Source organism: Balaenoptera acutorostrata, chromosome 19, assembly GCF_949987535.1.
Source record: "Balaenoptera acutorostrata chromosome 19, mBalAcu1.1, whole genome shotgun sequence".
Classification (NCBI taxonomy): Eukaryota; Metazoa; Chordata; class Mammalia; order Artiodactyla; family Balaenopteridae; genus Balaenoptera; species Balaenoptera acutorostrata.
This window is the reverse complement of record NC_080082.1, coordinates 33602859-33623693: the sequence shown is the minus strand read 5'-3', so window position 1 is coordinate 33623693 and position 20835 is coordinate 33602859. Positions and strand designations below refer to the sequence as shown.

Below are 20835 nucleotides of genomic sequence, written 5' to 3'. Positions count from 1 at the left end.
TTTCCAGCAGGATCAAAGTGTACATTTATATACAGATTTTATTAGAGATCTAATGCATCACTGAGGCATTGCATCAACACCAGATTCATATTAAACTGGATATAGAAAATAAGTTAATGCCAGATTAAGACCGCCTAGCAGGGCAACTTGCAATTGCCATAAATGTTACAGCAAGTTTACAGGACTCTAGTCAATTAGTATTTAGTCCAAAAATACAGAAGACCAAAGTTAACGCTTGCATCCTGTTTGCAAAGCCAGGTTATATCACTAATAAATAAGCTTTCTTAGAACTCTAGAAGTTGAACAAGGTACAAAAGAATGTCTTCAGAATGTTGTAGTTCAGAGATCTGGGGGGACCAGAAGGTGGGGGGCACGGGGCAAGGAGTAGGAGGCAACCCTGGGTCTCATTCTGAACGGGGATGCTCTTTCTCCAGCCAGAGTGGATTTAACTTGTGACGATCTCTTTGCTGTCTTCCACGAAGCGGGTGAAACGGAAGTTGGTTCCATTCTCGCTGCTTGCCATCTTCTCCAGGCCAGCCAGGGGCGCACTGGGCTCTGAGTTCTGGAGCTTCTCCAGGTTTCCCGTCAGCCCGCTAATAGGTGAGCTGCTCCCACTGCCCAGGCTTCCAGGAATTGGAGGGATGCCGCCGTTCTGAATGACCGAGATCTCGTTGGCCTTCATCGCCAGCCCGTTGGAGAGCGCTGCTGCATACTGATTCCAGAAACTGGAAGGATCCCCACTTCCTGACCTGGCCACCAAATCCTTCTGGAACATTTCTGGGAACTTGACGGGATTGCCTCCTAGGAATGTCATGGGGCCATCCACGGAGAGCCGGCGACCCCGGCGGGCAGGGGTGCTGTTCCACATGTGAGTGCCCATGTGTACCTGGGATGGGGGAAGAGACGAGAGGAGGGAGAAAAAAAGGGGAGAGAGAAGAAGGGAGAAGCTGAATAGCTGAATCTGTCTCAACTCATATCCCAGCACTCGACAGGGCAAGTGGCTGCAATGTCTATTCTTATTACCTGCCCGACAGTGGGAAGGGTAACAAGAACCGTCCACTCCAGTCTGCTGGTAATAAGGTGTCTGCTCTCTGTAGCCCTGGGCCTCCTTGCCTCTGCCTGGGCAAGGATGCCTTACTTACTCCTTTTTTATTACCTGTATTTAGCTTATAATGGCCTCAAGCAAGCCAGTCAGTCGCAGATAGCTCCTTTCAGGGTGAGAATTGTTATGTCCACTCTCATTGCCATGGTAAGTATTGCATCTGACACCTTTTACCCTATAAATGTCCTTTTCAGATGGGAAGAAAGTGCCCCTCACTGATTGCCCATTGGAGGGCCTGTGCGTGGAGAGAAAAAGCCAGAAAGTAATTATTCATTTCACATTACTGGCTGCAATCTCTAGAGAAATAATCTGTCAACAGAAAAATGTACACAGTAAGAGTGTTCAACTGTTGCTCTAGAACTTAAGCATATTTGCTTTCTTTCCAACACATATCAGTAGGAAATGTTGTATGATCAATTATCATAATACCCATTAGCAGAGCAGTGACGTTACTGTTTTTAGAGAGACAAACCACGCTGGACTGCAGAGTTATGAAAAAATAGATGCCAACGCTGAGGAGAACTGTAATTATTAAGTGATACGGGCAGCACACAGGCCACATGGAGGTCTTTAATCAATACCCCATGGCAACGCTGGGCTGTCTGACTTGGTAGGTAAAGCAATTCATTTGGTGCACTTAGCGAGTCAACAGGACTAGGCCGCCGCTTCGCTTAGGTACCAAATTATTCAATGCGCTCTGACATTCAGCAAGCTGCAGCCTGCCCTACTCCCTGCCGTGATCCCGACCTGCACGGGCACCCACATTTCTCCACATCAGTCACATGCAACAGGTTCCCTTTCGAGAACTCTCTCCCTGACTATCTGGACTGAAGACTCTGGGAACGTACCTTACAAACAGTCAATGGCCACGAGAGAAAGAGGGCTGCTGGGGTGGGTCTGGGTGAGGTACAGATGGAGGGAGGTACCTTAAGATTGCCTTTTGTTGTGAAAGCTCTTCCACAAATAGTGCAAGCAAAGGGTTTCTCTCCAGTGTGAGTTCTCTCGTGAATCTGCAGGGCACTCGACGAGGAGAAGGTCTTGCCACACGTGTTGCAGTAGTGCTGTTTGGGGGTCCTCCTGGGCAGAGCTGGGAGCAGAACTGGGGACGTGGCGGACGATGACAGAGGCCCAGAAGGGACGTGACTGGTGGGGGTGTCCTTACTGTCCTGAGGAGTCACATGCACGAAGCCGTTGACCTCTGTCTTGATGAGAGACGCCAACGAGTTGGCGGGAATCACCGCCGAGTTCTGATTGGGGCCAAGGTTGGAACTGGGCTCAAAGAGCTGTGATGGTAGATCTCGCATCTGATGTGTCAACATGTGTTGCTTCAAATTACCCTTGGTGGAAAAGCCACGATTGCAGACTGTGCAAATAAATGGTCTCTCTTTGGTATGACTTCTGTAGTGAATGTCCAAGGCACTCTGACAAGCAAAGGTTTTGCCACAAATGTCGCAAGCAGTGTTTTTAAATTTACCCCGGTCTCTGAAAGGGAAGAGGATCCCCAAAGAATCTTCTTTGATGATTTTCTCTGTGTGACTAGATGTCAAATCCAAAGCCCCACCGTTCACTGGGGTGGGAGACAAACCATTGGCAAAGTCGCTTGCCCCTGCTCTCTGCGGCTTCTCCTCGGCGCTGGGTGACTTGTGGAATTCCTGGGTGCTGTTGGATGGGGACAGAGCCTGCATGGAGGAGGTAGACTCTGAGATGGCCGGGCTGCCAGCACTTTGGCTCTCCATGTCACCACCCACCGAGGACGAATCGTTGGTCAGGACGTCCCCCTCGACTGACCCGTTCTCCACTGACTTCAGGCTGGCCTGCAGCTGCTCTGCCAGGCCGGCATTGATCATCTTCATCTGATTTTCCAAAGCAGCAATGCTCGACATCTCTAGAGGCAAAGGCGAGGAAGACAGGCTGTCTTGGGACGCATCCGCGGACTTGGGCGTGTCCGGGATGCTGCCCTCAGGACAGTCTTCCATGTTTTCATCGGAGAAGTTGTCTAGGTCATCAAAATTTTTCTCATCAAAGGAGCCCGTGTCAGACTCCATGGACTCGGGGTAGCTGTCAGGGACCGGGGTGTTGGGGATCTGGCCCCCCATGTGCATTCGGATGTGCTGCTGCAGGACAACGGCGTTCGTGAACTTCTTCTGGCAGATGGGGCAGGAATGCTGGACTCTAAGCGGGGGCATAGCACGATGGACGCTGTAATGGGTTTTCAGGTTCCCTTTCGTGGTGAAAGCCCGGCCACAGATCTTACACTTAAAGGGCCTCTCCCCGGTGTGGGTGCGGTAGTGCATCTTCAAGGCGCTCTGACAACTGAGGACCCGGTGGCAGATGATACACTCATTGGGGTCAGTGGCCTTCTTGTCAATGTTTTCGACCAGCTGCTGAAGCTTGGATGTCTCTGAAGCCTGGGCTGAGTCCAAGAGTCCCCCAAAAGGAAACTTCGCCTTGAACTGCTCAGACATGAGCGGCAACAAAGGGTTGGTGAAAGTCGAGGCACTGCCTGGGCCAACGTCGGATGCTAGGGAACTCAGCACGCCGGTGCTCATGGCTGGGGCTGAGCTGGGGACCACGCCGCTCTCTTCGCTTTTGCCACTGGAGGGGGGCCCAGCAGAACCTTCCGCTTCCTCTGGGAGCCCACCCGGGTTTCTCGAGGCCGGCTCGGGAGCCCCCGAGTCACTTTTGACGGAGCCCGGGGGGCTGGCGGCAGAATGGCTGATGGGGATGGGGGCTGGCTCTTCGGTCTTGATGAAGGGGGTGAGGGTCGGGGGCAACGGCAGGCCGACTGAAGTGGTCAGAGTGGGCAGGACTGGTTTGGTGTCTAGCCAGCTGGTGACCGGCTTTTCTGGAGGAATGGACATGCCGTAGGGGATGCCGGTACTGGTCGGGATGTTGTCCAAATGCTCAGGCACGGGATAGGGGTTCATCTGGATATGAGGGTATTTCTCTTTGTGGCGCTGAAAGTGGACTTTGAGGTTCCCCTTGGTGGAGAACCGGTTCCCGCAGATGTTGCACTTGAACGGCCTCTCTCCGGTGTGGGAACGGAGGTGGATCTGCAAGGCACTGTCGCTTCCGAAGACCTTCGCACAGAACCTGCACTTGTGTTTGAAGAAGGCCTCGTCCGAAGCGCTTTTTGCTTCGAAGGCAGTGACATTTGGTGGCTTGCTTTTTCTTTGCTGGGCCAAGGCAGACAAGGAGTTTAAATCCTCTGCCGTCGTTCCGATGTTGGGCAAAGGACTGGGGAAAACCGAGTTAGCAGGGGCCGGCTGAGGTAGAAGTGGATTAGATGCAGGACTCAATAGACTGCTTATTGCAAAAGCTGGTGAGGAGGATGCCGAGACTGCGGGGTTGCCGGCATGGGCGTGGGAGGCACCCGCGCCCGAAGCCACTTTTTCCGAGGATGGGGTGGGAACTGCCGCCGCCAGTACGTGAATGCTGGGGGAAGAGCCGCTGTGGGGTGGACCGATGGTGTTGCCAGAGCTGCTCTGAGGTAGCTGGATGGGGGGAAGCCGTTTCACACCGCTGATGCTGGCAGATTGGCTAGCGAGGCTCTGTGCTAACCCAGCTGCTGCCGCCAGCTGCTGAGATAAATGGGAGCTGAGTGTGGACAAGGGGTTGGCAGATGTTCGTACAGTACCTGGAGAAGGACTAGAAGATGTTGGCAAGTCTGTGTTCTGAGAAGCCAACAGCAATATTTGGTGACGAATCTGTTCGATCAGTTGCAACTGATGGATCTGCTGCTGCTGCAGAGCTAAGAGCTGCTCCATCAGGGCCGGGACGGCCAGCTTGCCTCCAGAGGCCCCATTGCACCTCGCTTCCTGGGAGAACTGGGCCACCGCCACCTTGGTGCTCTGGAGGTTCTCGATGATGACATTGCTGTTGATCACGGAGAAGTTGCCCAGTGTTGTCAGGTCCCCGAGTTGAGGTAGAGAGGTTGTGATCGCTGAGGTACCTGTGCAGGAGCTGCCGCTGCTGCAGCTTGGGGGGGCGCTGCTGTCGCCACCGCTGCTCAGGGGGCCACTGGCGCCTTTGTGGGCCACTGGGGCCTCCACCTCCATGGACTCTTCCCTGTCCGGTCCGTGGGGTTCCGCCAGGTCACTGCAGTCTCCTTGCTCTGTTTTGTTAGCCGTGTCGTTCATCTGTTCCTCGGGATGATCCGGAGTGGGGCTGGGGGAGAATGTTTCAGGTGGGGAGGCTGGACTTTCATTTACAATTAAAACTAGTTGGTTTTTAGTACAGTTCTTCTTGTGGAGCAGAAGATCTGACAATTCAAAGAACTCAGCGCAGCACCGGCCGCAGACGTGGGCATCCTTGCTCTTAGTGGTGCGGTTGGGTTGACCCTTCTCTGTGTCTCCTGCAAACGTCAAAAGGAGCAGGGTTAGCGAGTGAGCCAGGACACCCAGACATCCATGACTTCAAAAAGAGAGAAAGGGGTTGATCAACTCTTTTCTGCCTGCGATACTCAAAACTGTGGCCCCTGAAAAACAATCAATATTCCCTAAGAACAATCATGATTAAATTTTTAGGCTGTTGGAGGACTTCCTATCAATCTGGTATCTCCGAGAGCCATGACCTTCAGGTAATCCATCAAAATATAAAATACTGCGAACTGCAGACATTGGTGCATAATGAAATTCCATAGCAAAATATTGATTTCCAATATTTTATACACGTTATTGTCTACTCATCCAGAGACGGTCCAGCCACCATCCTGAGGACTTATTAGGCTCTTGAGTTCCTGTCAACCTTATTCATTTTCAACTGATTCAAAGATATCTGTGACAGTTTGTTCTGTCACTAAACTAATTTGTAGTCATTCAGGTTCCAATCAGTGGTTGACAAGGGGAAAAAAAATGCACATCACCAAGTTGAAGACTGACAACTTGAAAATCACCTCCAGCCCCTACCTAGAACCTGAGCTACGTCTGATCCGTGACAAGCACACTTTAGCCACATCAGTAAGAAATCCTCCAGACCGCTCAAGACTCAGTTGAATACAAAAGAGAAAGCAACGTGCGCCACACACACACACACACACACACACACACACACACACACACACACACGAGAGAGAAACACAATGATCATAATCCGTTACAAGGCCTGCCTGGCACCTATATATCACCCTGTGGCATGTTTATTTTTAAAATTAAAGAATGCAACTATGGCTACCATCCCACTAATCAAGGAATATATGCCACTATGCTCCAAATGGCAACATTATGCCTCTAAATATTTCAACAAAAGTGCTCTTTCTATGTATAAAAACTGGCACAGGATTTACATTTCTGATTAAACATCAACTTAAAGAAAGATGTGCAGTTAAGGGGAAGTGAAGAATAATTCTTGGTTTCCAGTTTGGAAATGCTTTGCAATTCTCCTTGTCTGAATGCCTTTAAAAACAGTTTGCTCTTAACTGTTATCAATTGTTTAACAGATTGTCCTGAACCTTTCATTATAAAATCCCTTTATTTCATGTTTGTTTCCACTGGTTGCTCAGATTTCTTCTCACTAAGATCCATTTTAAACATAAAAATCTCCAACTCCAAGCTAACATCCTATTCAAAGACAGGATGGCGTCCCATTGTTTGCCCAGCATGGGGAACACCAACTTCTGTTGTACAAATGGTGTGTGGTCATCTCCGAAGGCTGTGAAAAAAAAAAAAAAAAAAAACTGTTTAATTCAAGGATTACCTCCCTGTGTGCTTTTCTGCAGAACTGAATCAGATAATAGTTAGTTTCCATGACTTCCAAATTGAATCTCCCAGAAAACTTGCAGGGGGAAAAAAAAAAAACTAATTGCAAATATGAATAAACGCAAAATCAAAATGCTTTTTCAGTAAACTTAGAGTTGACTCAAAAGAGCCTGCCATTTGCCTCTTTGTAGTAAACATGAAAAAAAAAAAAAGGAAAAAGAAAAGAAAAGCTTGAGTAGTTTTGCATTCCAGAAAATATAATTAATACCCAAATACTAACTTCTGAAAATTCCTTAACTCTGTTTGCCTTGAGTGATACCACAGTTGATTAGAAGCCCTGGTAAAGTATGCCAAATGTATGCGCACTTTATTCACTGGGAGGGTTATTTGAGTAGCTAAGTTATACTTAACAAGCTAGCTTTCCTAATACCCATCTTTTAATCTCCGCAAGGGTATAGTGCAAAATGCATTAACAATACCAAACAAATCTTGGTTGGAGCAGAAAATACCAATAATGATTCAGTTTTAATTTAATGTTTAATCATCCTAATTGGCACAGGATTCCTCTGCACATTCAAGGTGCTGTTTTAAGCCCTTTCTGTCTCTCTCACTGCTTTAAAATAATGTAAACAAAATACGCTAAAGTTATGTTGCTTAACTTGGGATGAAAATAATGTGACAAAAATTCTGTTTAAAGTTTCTTATTTTGACAACCAATTTTAAATGATGCATCCATTTCAGATGCTTATTTTAAACTAGGAAATGCAATTCCTAATATATTCAACCGAAATGTTATTTCTTTCTCTTTGCACATTTCCATATGTAATGGTTATGTTTCCATCTACTTTTACAGCCAATTATGAAGGAACAAAAGCTATTCTGTTTGTTCACACATTTTCAACAAAATGCATTAAAACTATTATGTCAGCATGTTCTATTAAGCTCTGCATTCAGTGGAAAATACTTTTCAACCAGCTCACATTTATCAAAACATAAAGCCACTTTAAAACACAGTTTTGCTTGGTCAGCTGGGCTTAGACAAATAATGACAGATTCAGAACTAAATAACTAGCAAGGGAAATCAGAAAACTGACTTCATCAATTGTACACATTACAATGCAGTTGCTTCAAATATTTAGCACATCTGTGCTCACGATTAAAGGGCATTTTTAATTCTTTATAACTTGCAAACATCTGATATTCTCATAATATAGAGAGAAAATAAAAAGGTTACTTTACAGGATTTAGCAGATTATTACTTTCCTGTGCTCCAATTCTGCATTTGTGCTGTTTCAAGACTCACTTGAGAATTTTCAAGTTTTTTGACCTGAACATTTTTACATTTAGGGTTGTGCTAACTGGATGGAAAATATAGACATTTAAAAATAAGTGCCTGCCTTCTTCTAAGAAAGAGACTGTGTTTAAAAAAAGCTGCCCATATTTTAGCTTAGATTTTCACATTTTAATAAGCTGACATTTGATCTCACTGTAGAGTCAAATAATTTAATTTCCTGATGTTTATGAACACCAAAAAAAAAAAATCCTGATATCTATTTTGATTTATTTCAAAAGCAGGTGTCGCTACACTATAATAGTTCTTAACTTTAAATCTATCTGCCTTCTGAACAGAATTCCAATTAAACAGCTTTATAAAAAAAAAAAAAAAGACAAAACATGAGGACTAGTTTGAATCTTTAACTACCAAAGGAAATATTTTAAGTTGTAATAAGATATACACACACACAAGCATGTTCTAATTCATTTTTCTGACCATTTGCTATCTTGCATCTCTCTCAATAATCTGTTACACAGGATTGCAACTGGTGACCCCCTTATAGTAAATACAGTTGCCTTGTTCCCTGTACTATGGTGAAAACAATATTCCAGTTCCTCTTCTATGGATTTTGCATACAAATTAATTTTGTAATTGTGGTCATATAGAAAAATTTAAGAAGTAGTGGTTTTCTAAGTATGTACACACAAAAAGATATTTGGAATTTTCTGGGTTTCTTTTCCCCGCTCTGGGTCAGGAGAGGAGGTGATCTTATAGCTCCAGCCAATGTATATGAAAATCCCAGATGTTTTAGTTCTCATTGTACTGTTTAGGTTCTTGATGCCCAATTCAAATGTGTCAGTTTTCATCATCTGAACTAAACATTGCAGAATAGGAGACAGAAAATTGAAGTGTTCCAGTGTATCTGTCTGCTGAGAAAACAAAAATACAACTATGCCCCACACTGAGAGGTTTAGCCATCCAGGAAAACAAAACAAAACAAAACAACACAACAGCCCTACTGTACCATGTTGAGTTTTCTTTTTTGGAGCTCCCCGGAAAGACCCTTCACTTTACTTCCCATTACCTTCAGATCACATTAACATTTTTAATAAAACCTCACAAGATTGTGATTTTGGAACCTATCATTTTAACTGGCTGCTCCTTTTTGTAGACCAATTTCGAAAGGCTATCACAAACATTTTTGATTGATTGGTCTTTTCTCTTGTTTTCTTTTTCTTTCACAGACCTGGGAAAAACCTGCATCCGAATGTCCAGCTTAAGATTCCAAAGCAATTTTCAACACCGCCACATATGCTCTGCATATTTTCTGTAATGTCTTAAGTTTCTTCTATGGGATATGCAACCACATGACACATTTTACTGGCCTCCTTCAAGTCCCCTCACTGTTCTGGCTGGGATTAGCGTATTCTCGAGGGGAAGAATACAAGGGAAAAATCTCTGAAAAAATAACAACACGGACAAGACAGTCCTTTGAAAATCGTGATACCAGCCCACCTAATGTACACAATAAATGAAAGGGGAAAATGTCTTCCCCTTGGATGAATCAAACTGAACACTAGATGGGGTTCCAGTTGCAAGGGTTTGTTCAAAAACTTCTTTGTGGCTTTCCTCTTCCAGTGACGCGTAAAAGAGACTGCTTAAGGCGAGATCTAAACTTTGACTACATAAACATTGGCAAAGGCACAAGAAACTAAATCCCTGTTGTTTGAGGGTAAAACTGAGCTATGGGAACTACCTGTCAATCTTCCCCTTTGGGGGTCTGGCATCTGAGGGTGACAGGGGAATAAGGTTAGGAAAAGAAGCCAAGCTGATAAGGTGAAACTAAAATAAACTTCGAACTTCCTGCTAAGTGACTAGCAAGACTCAATTTGGGGGTCACTGGGAAGATTCTGAAGGACATATTATGATCTGGACCTTGTCACCTCTGCATGGGAGGAGGCTAGCAAAGGTTAAAACAGCTCGACACATCTAGGTTTTCCAAAGCCTGGCACACCGACTTTTTTTCTTTTGGAGGGGGAGGGGTGCTGGTTCTTGGGATAATTTACCATCTCCTTCGTTCAACTGCTCAATGACTGCCGTTTTGGTAATCTAAGAATATTTGGGAAGACTGGGCTAGCTGTATCAGGAGGTACCTTAGAAAAACCGAATTAAGTCTGCAGAAGGAATTAGTTCTGGTTACTCCACTGAGATTGGCTTTTCCCAATTTCAAAAAAACTGAACTTGCTGGTCAAAGTCTCCCCCAGCTTTTCGGTAAGATCTCTGCGTTAAAAATTTGGGTTTCTGCTTTCTAAAGGACTGTGGGTCAAGACAACTTGCTACCCGCGAAAAGTAGAAAGAAATGAAATAAAGTCCCCAAAGAATAACCTATAAATTGGCACTCGTGCCTATAAACCATAGGTGAACCTGGATGTAAAATAAATCACAAAACATTCGGTATCACAAATCCACTTTCACACACGCTCTCTCGTGTCCATCCACCCTTCGCTTGTTTGTGTGTTTGTCACATTTTTGGAAGTATGTACAGCCTGCAGCAAATCCCCCCTAAACAGTTTGCATTTTCTCAACCAGAATCTTCCATTATACCACAAACTTAAAATAGGCCTGATTAAACATGAGTACTTTCCAACTGCCTTATCGTGCAGGTGTCGGTTTTTCAAAAAAAGCAATTAATTACAGTTCTCTCTAACCTTTGGGCCCAGAAATCAATGTGTTGCCATTAAGCTGCTCACAATGAGTAAATTACTTTGGTAAATAATGGAATTTCATTATTAATATAAATAAGAGGAATTTTTATGATACTTTATATGAGAGGCAAGGTGTTATCTCCAGTTCATGATGCTTTTATCTTTCTTCCAATATGATCTTTTCCTTGAAAAGGCTGGGCACCGAAATCCTTTCTTAATAGATGAATGGAGTCTGAGTGGGCCATCCATGTAGTTCCAGGAATCTTAAAAACACCACCCAAAGAAGAAAAACCCAACACACACACACACACACACACCCCTCTGAAATCCAAACCTCTAGTAAAGAACCCACATATAAAATCATTAGATTCTAATGTGCCCTTTCCTCAGAATTATTTATCTCGGTAAATAATTTTCCCAATGGCAGTCATCTTTCTACAAGTAATTCGAGACTTGTTGAATATCATTTAAGAGACAAGTAAGGTGCCAAAATCTTGGTTTCATAGGAAACAGAAAAATTCCCCAGTTTATTTTAGGGTTTTATAGCTGCACCAAAAGTAGAAGTAAAATATGAACATCGTTAAGACTGACCAAATAATCTTGTTTTCTTGAACTTGTTCCGATGAAGTTATCCTCGGGGCTGCTGAGCCTGGCTGGGATTTTCTTTGTACGCGCGCACACACTTAAACACACACAGGCGTGACATGCAGCACAGCAAGCCTGGCTCCTCCCGGCCTTGGGAGTCGCTCCTTCAGGGCTGTGGTAACTGGGGTCTACAAACTTTTCTAGCTCCCACTCTGGGCCGAGGTCACGAAATTGGAGGTGCTAGCATCTGCTAAGGGCACCGCCGACTAGATTTCATTTGGTATGTTCAGCATTTCATTTGCCATATTGTAAGCCCATCTCAAGATAGAAAAAAAAGGAACCACATTGTTTAAGGAAAGGTTTATCTTCTAAAAATTTAACAATTGTGTGTAGATTAAAACAAACCGGCAAACCAAAAAACAGAACCCGACAACTCTTTGAAGTGTATTTTCTGGGTGGATAGAAGAATGGGTTGCTGAATATACTGCATGAAAGGTGGTGACTTTTTAAAGGTAACTTGGAGACAAGTCATGATCTCTCAGTTCTCTGTAGCTCACAACTATTCCCAAATAAAAAGAACTGGAGTGTGTAAGGCCCTCCTGTAAATCAGACATGGAGGAGGATTAGTTGTGTACTAATATTATTACAACATACTAAATCCTGTAACCCTATTACAAAATCTACCCTCTAGGCAGCTTCTCCTAAACTTATTGTTCAACCATGTAAAAACAGTCATAATCTAAAACCATTACAACTGGAGAAAAGGAGGGGGGTAGGGAGAGGTGAGAAAGGGGGCTGGGAGGCGAGTGTTTCCTACGGTGCCCCTAACAGTTTACTGCCTCTTAGGACAATGAACCAGCTTTTGGGGATAAAAAAGAAAAAAAAGAAAGGAAGGAAGGAAGGAAAAAAGTAAAAGAAAGGGAAAAAAGAAAGAAAGGAAACTTGATTCTGTGACTTAACTAACTTACCTCAAAGCTCAAATAAACTAAAAAAAAAAAAAAAAACAGTCCTAATAAATAATAATGGTCAGAGGTAGTGAACTCCTTTTATGCTATCGCTTTATGAGAAGCCTTAACTATTAAAAACTCCGGATTCAGAAGGCGACAGGAAAAAGGCAAAGATCTAGCAAGCATCAATTCTCCGGGAAGCCTGAGCCTTTATTTTTTCTTTTTTGAAAATATAGAAAATCAGTACACATTTATTAAAAAAAAAAAAAAAAAAAAAGACTTACAAAACTCTTGCCTCTCCTCCCATGAGGTTTGGTCCTCTACAAACTGTTAACTTTAACAGTATTACTGTGAGGAAGGTCTCACCAGAAACTTTAGGAAAGATGGGTGTGGGAGTGAGATGCAGAAGAAACCAGCTGAGAAAACCCAGAAAAATACCGTGGCAGCGGCCTTGGGTAATTCACCTCACTGTACCTCGACTACCCGGTCTCGCCTGGGGTGGAAAGCGGGGATCAGGGGTTCTTCTCAGAGGACTGAGAAATCGCAGAGGCTCTGGGTGAGGCTTGAAGCTCGAGAAAGTACTGGGGTGGAGGGAGCAAATATTGTAAACAAATTCCTTAATCGGTCTCTGTTCTCCCCAATTTCTTAAGAGACCCCCCACGCCAGGAGTCCCCTTTCAGGACAGTCGGGGTTTAGGGGGTGGGAGTCCCTTCGCTTCTCTGCCTGGGTTCTGCGCGGGTCCCTGCGCCCCAGCTCTGCTGAGAAGCAGGCCTCTCAGGAAGGACCCCGGGACCTTGGGGCCCGGGCGGCCGTAGAGTTTAGGGGACAGAGGTGCCGACCAAAGGGCACGCTTTGGAGCCCTATCGGGGTCCAGCTCCCTCCTCCACACCCCAAAATGACGCCCGGGACTGGAGCATCCCGAGTCGCGGAGACCGCTTGGGGGTTGCCCCTCGTCCTTCCGCAGCCGAGGGGCAAACATTGTGCCCGGGGAACCGAGCCCGAGCACCGCTCCATCGCCTCTGGCCCTGGGCCTGGGAGCTCGGAGGCCCCTAAAGTGAAACACCTTTAGGAATAAGGAAGGATTCGAGGTGTCCTCCCTCTGTACCCCCGATTCCCTGCCCGGATCTCTCCCACTCTCGGCCTTAGCTCCCTAACACAAACTTTGTTCTGGACTTGTTCGTTCCCTTCGGGATCCCTCAGTTGTCGTCTCCATCTAAGAAGCTAGTGCCTCTGTTTTAGGGGGATTCTCTCGTGGCTAGATAGCCCCCCAACTCTGGAAAAAACGACCCTTACGACTCCTGGAAGTACAAGGTACCACGATCCTCAGCGGGAGCCAACCGAGTTTAAAGATTTCTTGGGGGCGCGGGGGATGCATGCGTTGGGAGAAGAGATGCTGGGATAAACTTGGGTAGCCGGACCCCGACACTTTGTTGCCCCGTCTGCCGGCACTCAGTCTGGGGAGCACCCAGCAGCAAAGAGCACTCTCCACTCCGGCCTCCACCCCGGTGTGTCAGGCGCGGGCGCCCCAACACAGGTCCCCATCTTCTTGCAGCTCCGAACTCCCAAAGGCACCCCATTCCGCGGTGCGGGCCCAGGAGGAGTGGGAACGTTGGGGGGAGGGGGAGCGCGACGCAGGGAGCTCCCCCCACGTTCCGAGTTGAGCCCAGAGCACAAAGTAAACTTCCTTCCCTCAGGCAGCAGGGCCAGGGCGGCGGAGGCCAGGCCGGGGCCCCGGGCGCGGGCCGGGAAGCCCGTGGAGCCCCGCGCAGGCAGGGGCCGACGGCCTCTGCCCGCACCCGCGCCCCGCCGGGCACCCGGGCCCCTGCCGCAGCTTGGCGGAAAAGCCGGGACGGAGAAGCAAGGCCGGCGTGCCCTCTCTCCTCCCCACAGGAGGACCCAACAACTCCGGAAAGATCCTGCCGAGAGAAGTGTTTGCTTTCCCCGTTGCAAGGGGGGAAGCCCAGCAAAGGCAAATTGAAAATTAAAAAGAAAAAAAAAAAAATCGCGGAGTCGAAAAGGCGATTCGGGACGCGGCGGCGGCGCCGCGGCGGGGCGGTGGGCGCAGGGGCCAGCCGCGTGTGCGTGGGTGCGAATGCGCGTGAGTGTGAGTGCGTGTGTGCGCGTGTGTGTGTCCGCGGCGCGGTCCGGAGCACTCACCATCTCGCCGGGGGAGCGAGGCCACTTCGGGGTCGGATTGGAAATGTTGAGGCTTCGCTTGCTTCCTCCGCGACATGCTGGCTCAAACATCAGCTGGGGCAGAATAAAAAATTACTAAAAAAAAATCTTCTCAAAATTACGGAAATCGAGCGGCGGCGGCGGCGGCGGCTCCCCCCGCCCGCCGGCCCGCCCGCCCCCTCCCCGGCTCCCCGGCCCCGGGCGCAGCGCGCATGTGTCCTGCTATAATTATGATTATCAATAATGCATTGCGATTAATCATAGAGGGGCTCTTTGAAAGGCGATTGGCACCGGGCCAGCGCTATTCAAACCCGCTCGCCTTAATCAATTAGTTCGTGATTTGCTGCAGACCCCTGTCTCTCCGCGCGCTGGCCCAATAAGCCGGCCGCGGGGCTGGCTCTGCGCGCCGCGCCGCCCGACACTGGGTTAACCCTCTTCGCGACCGCCAGGGACTCCGCGGCCGGGCCAGCGGGGGCCTGCCTCCTCGCCTCTGCGCACCAGGCACCCCGGCCTGAGCCCCCCTCCCTCCCTCGGCCCCCCCATCCAGGGCTGGGCCGACCCAAATTAGCATGCCCTCCCCGGAATTAAGCCTCCCCGGGTGGGGGGTGGGGCCGGGCGGCGGGGCCTGGGGACCCGGGCTGCCGGCGCGCGGCGAACTTCCCAACTCCGGCGCTAGGCGCGCCGGCCCGCGGGGGGAGGGAGTCCCGTGGCGGGATTTGGGGGGAGGAAGTCCCGTTTCTTGAGTGTTTCTTCGTTTCTTTAAGAGCTCCCAGAAAGCAGCCCACCCCCACACCCATTGAAAAAAAAAAAATAAGCGAGTGGGGAAGAGCCAGCCCCACGCCGGTCCGCCTCCCGCCCGCGGCCAGGCCTCCCTCCCGCTCGCCGCCTGGCTCGGCGCTCCTTCGCCCCGAGTTCTCCATCCCCTGGATCCCGGGTTCGCGGGGCGCGGAGAAGAGGACCAAGGAAAGGTTTGGGAACATGACGGGTTTGGGGCTTTGGGGGGGAGGGGCAGCTCTCCCGCCACCCCGATCCTCCTCAAAGGGCCCCGATCCTCCAGCCTCTCGCTTGCTCCCTCGCTCCCTTTCTCTACCTCGGACATTCCCAGGACAATTAGGGCTGAAGTTTTCGGGAGAAGCGGCCCCGAGCCCGTGGGATAAGGGGGCGGCCCGGCTCCGCCCAGGACCCCTCCCGGACCTCCCCCTCGGCTGCCCGGGTTGGCTGCAGGGTGCGTCACTCCGCGGGGAGGCGGTGGCGGCCGTGGCGCCGCAGATCCCGGGGCGGGCGGCGAGCGGGGACCGGCCTGGGATCCGAGTTCAGCTCCAGCCGGGGGGAGGGGAGGGGCTGCCGCTTACCCAGCACGCTGCAACCCTCCCCTGGCCTCGGGAGGCGCGGGCCTGCCCCGCCGGGCTCCGGGCAAGGCCAGTCCCCGAGACCCCTGGGCTCCCCGACCTGGGGGAGGGGGCCGTGCCCCAGGCTCCTGGCGAGGTGGCCGAGCTGAGCCGGGAGTGAAAGCGGGGGGTCCTCCTCCGCAGCTGTCTGGCCCGGCAGAAGCTCGCCTCCACCTCTCAGGCACTTGCCGACAGCGGCGCCCAAACTTTTCGCACCAGCTCCATCTCCCCAGGCTGGGATGCAGCCTCCCCACCCGAGCCCCAGAGCCCGGAATGGGGATCCCGGGGTCCGCACTCCCTCCGCTGGGCTCGGGCGCCCGCGAACCTGAGGTTCAGTCCTCGTCTCAGCCTAGCTCTTCCCCCTCGCGCCTCAGGGTCTCCTCGCTCCAAGGTTCCCGAAGTCCTGCGCCCGAGGGACAAACTAAACTTCGGTTGAGTAATGGGGAGGAGGGGGGTGCAGATACACAATCCCTGCCCTATCTCGCGATCGGGAAAGGAGAGGGCTCATAAGGACGCCCCAATTCGGGAGCGCCCTGGAGTCTGGAGAGGAACGCAGTCGGTTCGCGCGAAGTGGGCACCAATCTTCGGGTAGAGTTTCGGGTACTCCGGACCCTACTGCGCTCCCCCATGACTCTCTCTAGCTTCTTTGCGTCCCCCCCCCTTTTTTTAAACCTAAATCTTTTGTGTGCGGGTGAATGTTTCTGTTTTCCTCCTGGCGACTTTATTTTTCTTGGTATAACTTCTCCTTTCTCCTTGTTCGCCCTTTCTTCACCTTTTCTCCCGCTTATTTTTCCTCTCTTCTGCCCTCGCTCGGTTCCTAACACACACGCGCACACACACACACACCCTCTGCCCCTCGCTCTTTCTCCCCAGGTCCTGTTGGTTACAGTAGATTTTGATAAAAAGACAAACGAAGCCATCAGTGGGGCTGATGTTGAAGAATGAAGATAATAATGTTTCCGTAGGTGGTGCTTCAAATGCCATTATTTCTCACTGAATATTTAAAGAGATTCCTCGGCAAAGATGGATCTGCGTGCTCCTGGGGTGCGAGCCGCTCGCTTCCCCCAGACACCCGGGAAAGTGTGCAGGAGCACGTGTAAACCCTCCCCCCCCCCCCACACACACTCCGCAAACTGTGATCCTCGCAGACACCCCAACCCGCGCTCTCCCAGGTACACCAACGCGGCCGTATGCACTTGCACACTCGCTTCTCCGCTTATGCCCGCGTTTGGAGCCGCCCCGCATCCGTCTCTAACAATCTTGGCTTCTTGAAAGTCCGGGTCTCCCGGGTACCGCGTGCTGCCAGGAACCAAGCGGAGCTGGCGATCCCGCAAACCCCTCTTCCCGGTTCGCGCCGCGTGCTCCGCGGGAAGCTCTCGGGGGGTAGCTTCGCACGTGTTCGTTACTTGCTCTATGTGTGATTAAGATTAAGAGGGGGGGGGAAGCTTTCGCTCCCCCCCCCAAACAAACACCAAAACAACCAACCAAACGAAATGCACACGCAAAAGCAGCTTCGCGATGTTTAATTAAAAATGGGCGAACAGAGACGAATTAATTGGGGAGATCCAAACTTTAATAACTTTTTTCGTTCTTTTGCGTCCTCGAAGGCGTAGAGGCAGGGGTCTCGCTCCGTGCGCAGCGTCCCCCGCTAATTTCTTGTTTGTTTTTTTTTCCTCTGTGGCCCGGAGAGAGGAGAGGGAAGGTGGAGGAGGGGGGATGGGAGGAGGGGAATGGTCGGAATGGCCGGGAGAGGAGAATTGGTCTTTATTGTTGACGGCAATACATCAATTACGGGCCATTGTCTCAGGCCCAAGTTCCGTGGTTCGCAGACACGGGCGCCGCACTGCCAGGGCGCACGGGTGAGGCTTCGTGTGCCGCGAGGCAGAGAAATACTTAAATTAATAAAAACGGAGAGAGAGTGGGGGTCGATTTGCACTTTTGAGCGGGTCGAAAGAAGGCTGGGAGTGCGAGGTGCCACAGCTGGAGCCCATCCCCACGCCCTGCTCATTCAAGAGACCTGTGCGCTCTACTGGGGGTCGCGGGTCCCCGCCTTAGGTGGGGCAGCTGCTGGGGAGCTCGGACTGACGGGCCTGGCACTTAGGGGCTGCTCCACGTCAAGGAATGGGGGTGGCCCGAAGTGAGGCAGCGGCTGCGCCAGGGTCGTGACCTCGTGGGCCGACAGGAACCGCACCCGGGGGCGGCGATTGGCGAGCTGTGGAAACTCACATCTGGGGGGCTTGATGCCTGTGTTTGTACCAACACGTGCCCTCAGTTTTCCCAACACCTACGGAGTCCTTGGTGGGTTGGTCTGGGCCGAAGGGCTGGGCCCCAAGGCTTCGGGCCACAGCCGAATTCCCAGCGAAGGGGTTTCCAGGCCTCTCCCCTTCATCCCCTGATCCTGGGACGGGGAGAGGGTGTTGAGCCTCCCTTTTTCTGAGGCCTGGTTCTTCCACCCGCAAAACGACCTTATTCCGGCCCAGTGTGACCCCGGGTTTGGGATGGAGCCTGGAATGAGGCCTGGCCTGGGCCCGGGACGCTCCTTCTCTTTCCGCCGGCGCGGGCTGGACACTCTACTACCCTTGAACTGAAGGTCGGCCCCACTCGCCCTGCCCCGCGCCCCTGCTTCCTCAGCCCCCCGGCCTCAGGCCCCGCTGGCCCCCCGGCCGAAGTTAGGAGGGCAGGAGAGGAGGTTTCGTTTTCTGGTGCCAAGCAGAAAGCGGCGAAAAGGCGGCCGCGGCGTCCCGGGGGCGGGGGTGGAGGTACACCGATGGTATCAACATTATTGATGGGGAAATATTAGGGGCAGGAGCCCGGAGATCAGGTTCCCAGTCCCTCCCCTACCCGGAGGTGGGAGGGACGGAGTGGGTGGTGGCAGTGGTGGCGGCGGTGGCGTGTGCTGGGATGCGGGCGGCTGAATGCACCCGCATTAAGCACCCTTGGGATTTATTTATATTTTTCTTGTCTGAAAGTTGGGGCGGGGGGAGGAGGAAGGATTGACTTGGCTAGTACCCTAGCCCTTAAGCTCTTTCCCAGGGTTGGGGCCAGAGTGGTGGGAGGAGGGGGCAGGAAAAATGATAAAAAGCAAAGACCAAGTTTGGAAAGCCCACCGTAGGCTCGCTTATTTTCCAAGCCCCGGTCCTTCGCTTCCCCGAGAGTTTCAGAAACTCCTTCCTTAACCGAACTGCTGTCGCTCAAATCCTAATCTCTCCTCGGCCACTGGAGAGGCTTCGAACCCGAGGCCTGGGGGAGCAGGCTCAGGTGGGTACCCCCGGCCCCTGCGGAGACTCTGCCGCGAGCGCTTGGCGCGCTGGCTCTCCAGCAGCCAAATCCCGGCGGCGGCGAAAAGGCGCACTTTCTGGGGGAACCCGCCGCCCGCAGCCAAGGGCTATCTCCAGACCGGCGCCGGGTGCAGCGCGGGGACCAGGCGCCCAGGCGCCGGCTCCGGCGGGAAATTCAGCCGTGGCGAGCGGAGGGCGGGCTGGGTAACCAGCCGCGCGCATCTCAGCCAAGGGTCCCACACTACTGGCAAACTTCGTCTTTCTTCTCTTGCAGGGCCATCTGCAAGCCGGCATTTAGAAACTGACTTCGCTGGCGACCGCAAGTGCCTGTGATTTTTTACTTTCCGTCTACACTGAGCATCTTGCGCTTAAATTCACTGCGCCCTGCATGCAACAGTGCCTCGCTAAGGGGTCTCCGGGTATAAAATGCCTCCCAAAGGAAATGTATCGAGGTAGAGAAAGTGAAAAAGACTAATCAAATTTATAAAAAGAAAACCTTTGCTTCCTTTTGGTTAAAATCCCTTTGCGGTTTTCTGAGCGTGAAAAAAAAAAACAAAAAAAAAACCCATCACCATGCAATAGAGTGTAGCTAATTCCTGGAACCTATTAGGAGGATGTCCAGAAAGCCCAGCAGGGCTCACAGATTTATTCCCATCTTTGAGCTCAAGAAGTAGGACTTTTGGATCCAGTGAATAGTAATCAGTTCTTATATCTTATATGTTGGGAATAGGTGTGAGATCTCTGGAGCCCTGGACTCTGTGTGCATTTCAGGGTGTGACTGGGGGGGTCTGCCAGGAAGCTCATTTTCATTCATAAAAGAGATCCGCTCCAATGACCTCCCTATGGGACGCCTAGATGAACTAATTTAGCAAATCTCTTGCAACAAACTTCAACCATATATGTATATATTATGTACATATATAATATATGTACATAATATATATATATATATATATATATTCTGCCTCTTTCTCTAGCAAAAGGTCCCTTTTTAAAAGAACAGATCGACAATACCCAGAGAGAGGTGCATCTTGGTTTTACAAAAAGCTGCATACGGTGAGACCTTGCTCCTTGATGGCTTCTCTTTGGTCAGTGTTCAGAGAAGAAAGCACCGTTTGGTTTCTGTTTGATTAATCAAATGGCCACATGGAGTTTCAGAACCATCCTGGGGTCCTGGCCCTTGTCTGCCTGGCAGCCTGTGAGCAAGGCTGAACTGTCACTCACATTATGGGTAATTTACAAATCCCACAAGTCTCAGCTGAGCTATGACTTTCTTAGGGAATATTTCTCTCTACTGAGAAAGGGCTTTCTCTGAGGGAGAGAGGTGTTTCTTCTTGGGGCTGCAGTGAGTCAGAGTTGTAGCTTTACCCCATCCCCACAGCAAAGTTCAATTCATCCATCCGGTGCAGTTCAAATCTGCATCCTTTATGTGTGATGAGTTAAAAAAGGGTGGGGGGGGGGGATAACCCACCCCTCTCTTCTCCTTCTTTCACCTTTTCCAGCTCACGGAAATTTTCTAAATTGTTGCACTGATATTTCTTTCTCCCAATGTTCATCCTCATCTCTCTAGCCACAGTTACAATTCTTTCCAACTTAATATCCAGTTTAACATGGAGTTTTACATTTAAGAGACTAAAATTTCCTAATTCCAAAACTGTGTCTCCCTGCTTCCTTGTGCCTTCT

The 20835-nt window shown here is 50.1% G+C and overlaps 1 protein-coding gene across 2 annotated transcripts; it reads right to left on the bottom strand.

Moving 5' to 3' along the window:
• Positions 1–20: 20 nt before the first annotated feature.
• SALL1 (spalt like transcription factor 1) lies at positions 21–16282 on the bottom strand. 2 transcript variants are annotated; one of them, XM_057534995.1, is made up of 4 exons: positions 16200–16282; positions 14469–14561; positions 2029–5456; positions 21–886 (listed from the first exon to the last, which is right to left on the bottom strand). In XM_057534995.1, the coding sequence occupies exons 2-4, from the start codon at positions 14542–14544 to the stop codon at positions 446–448; spliced, it is 3945 nt and encodes a 1314-aa protein (XP_057390978.1). In that variant the 5' UTR covers positions 14545–14561; positions 16200–16282; the 3' UTR covers positions 21–445. The 2 variants fall into 2 exon arrangements, with proteins under 2 accessions (XP_057390978.1, XP_057390977.1); XM_057534994.1 differs by lacking the exon at positions 16200–16282 and having other exon boundaries at positions 14469–14918.
• Between the last annotated feature and the right edge of the window lie 4553 nt (positions 16283–20835).

Coding starts and splice junctions, on each gene's coding strand:
- SALL1 (XM_057534995.1), bottom strand. CDS start 14,544: ATGTCGCGGAGGAAGCAAGCGAAGCCTCAACATTTCCAATCCGACCCC. Junction 5,457..14,468: donor CTCGCTCCCCCGGCGAGATG/GTGAGTGCTCCG, acceptor TGACGTTTGCAG/GAGACACAGAGAAGGGTCAA. Junction 887..2,028: donor CAACAAAAGGCAATCTTAAG/GTACCTCCCTCC, acceptor CCCCCATCCCAG/GTACACATGGGCACTCACAT.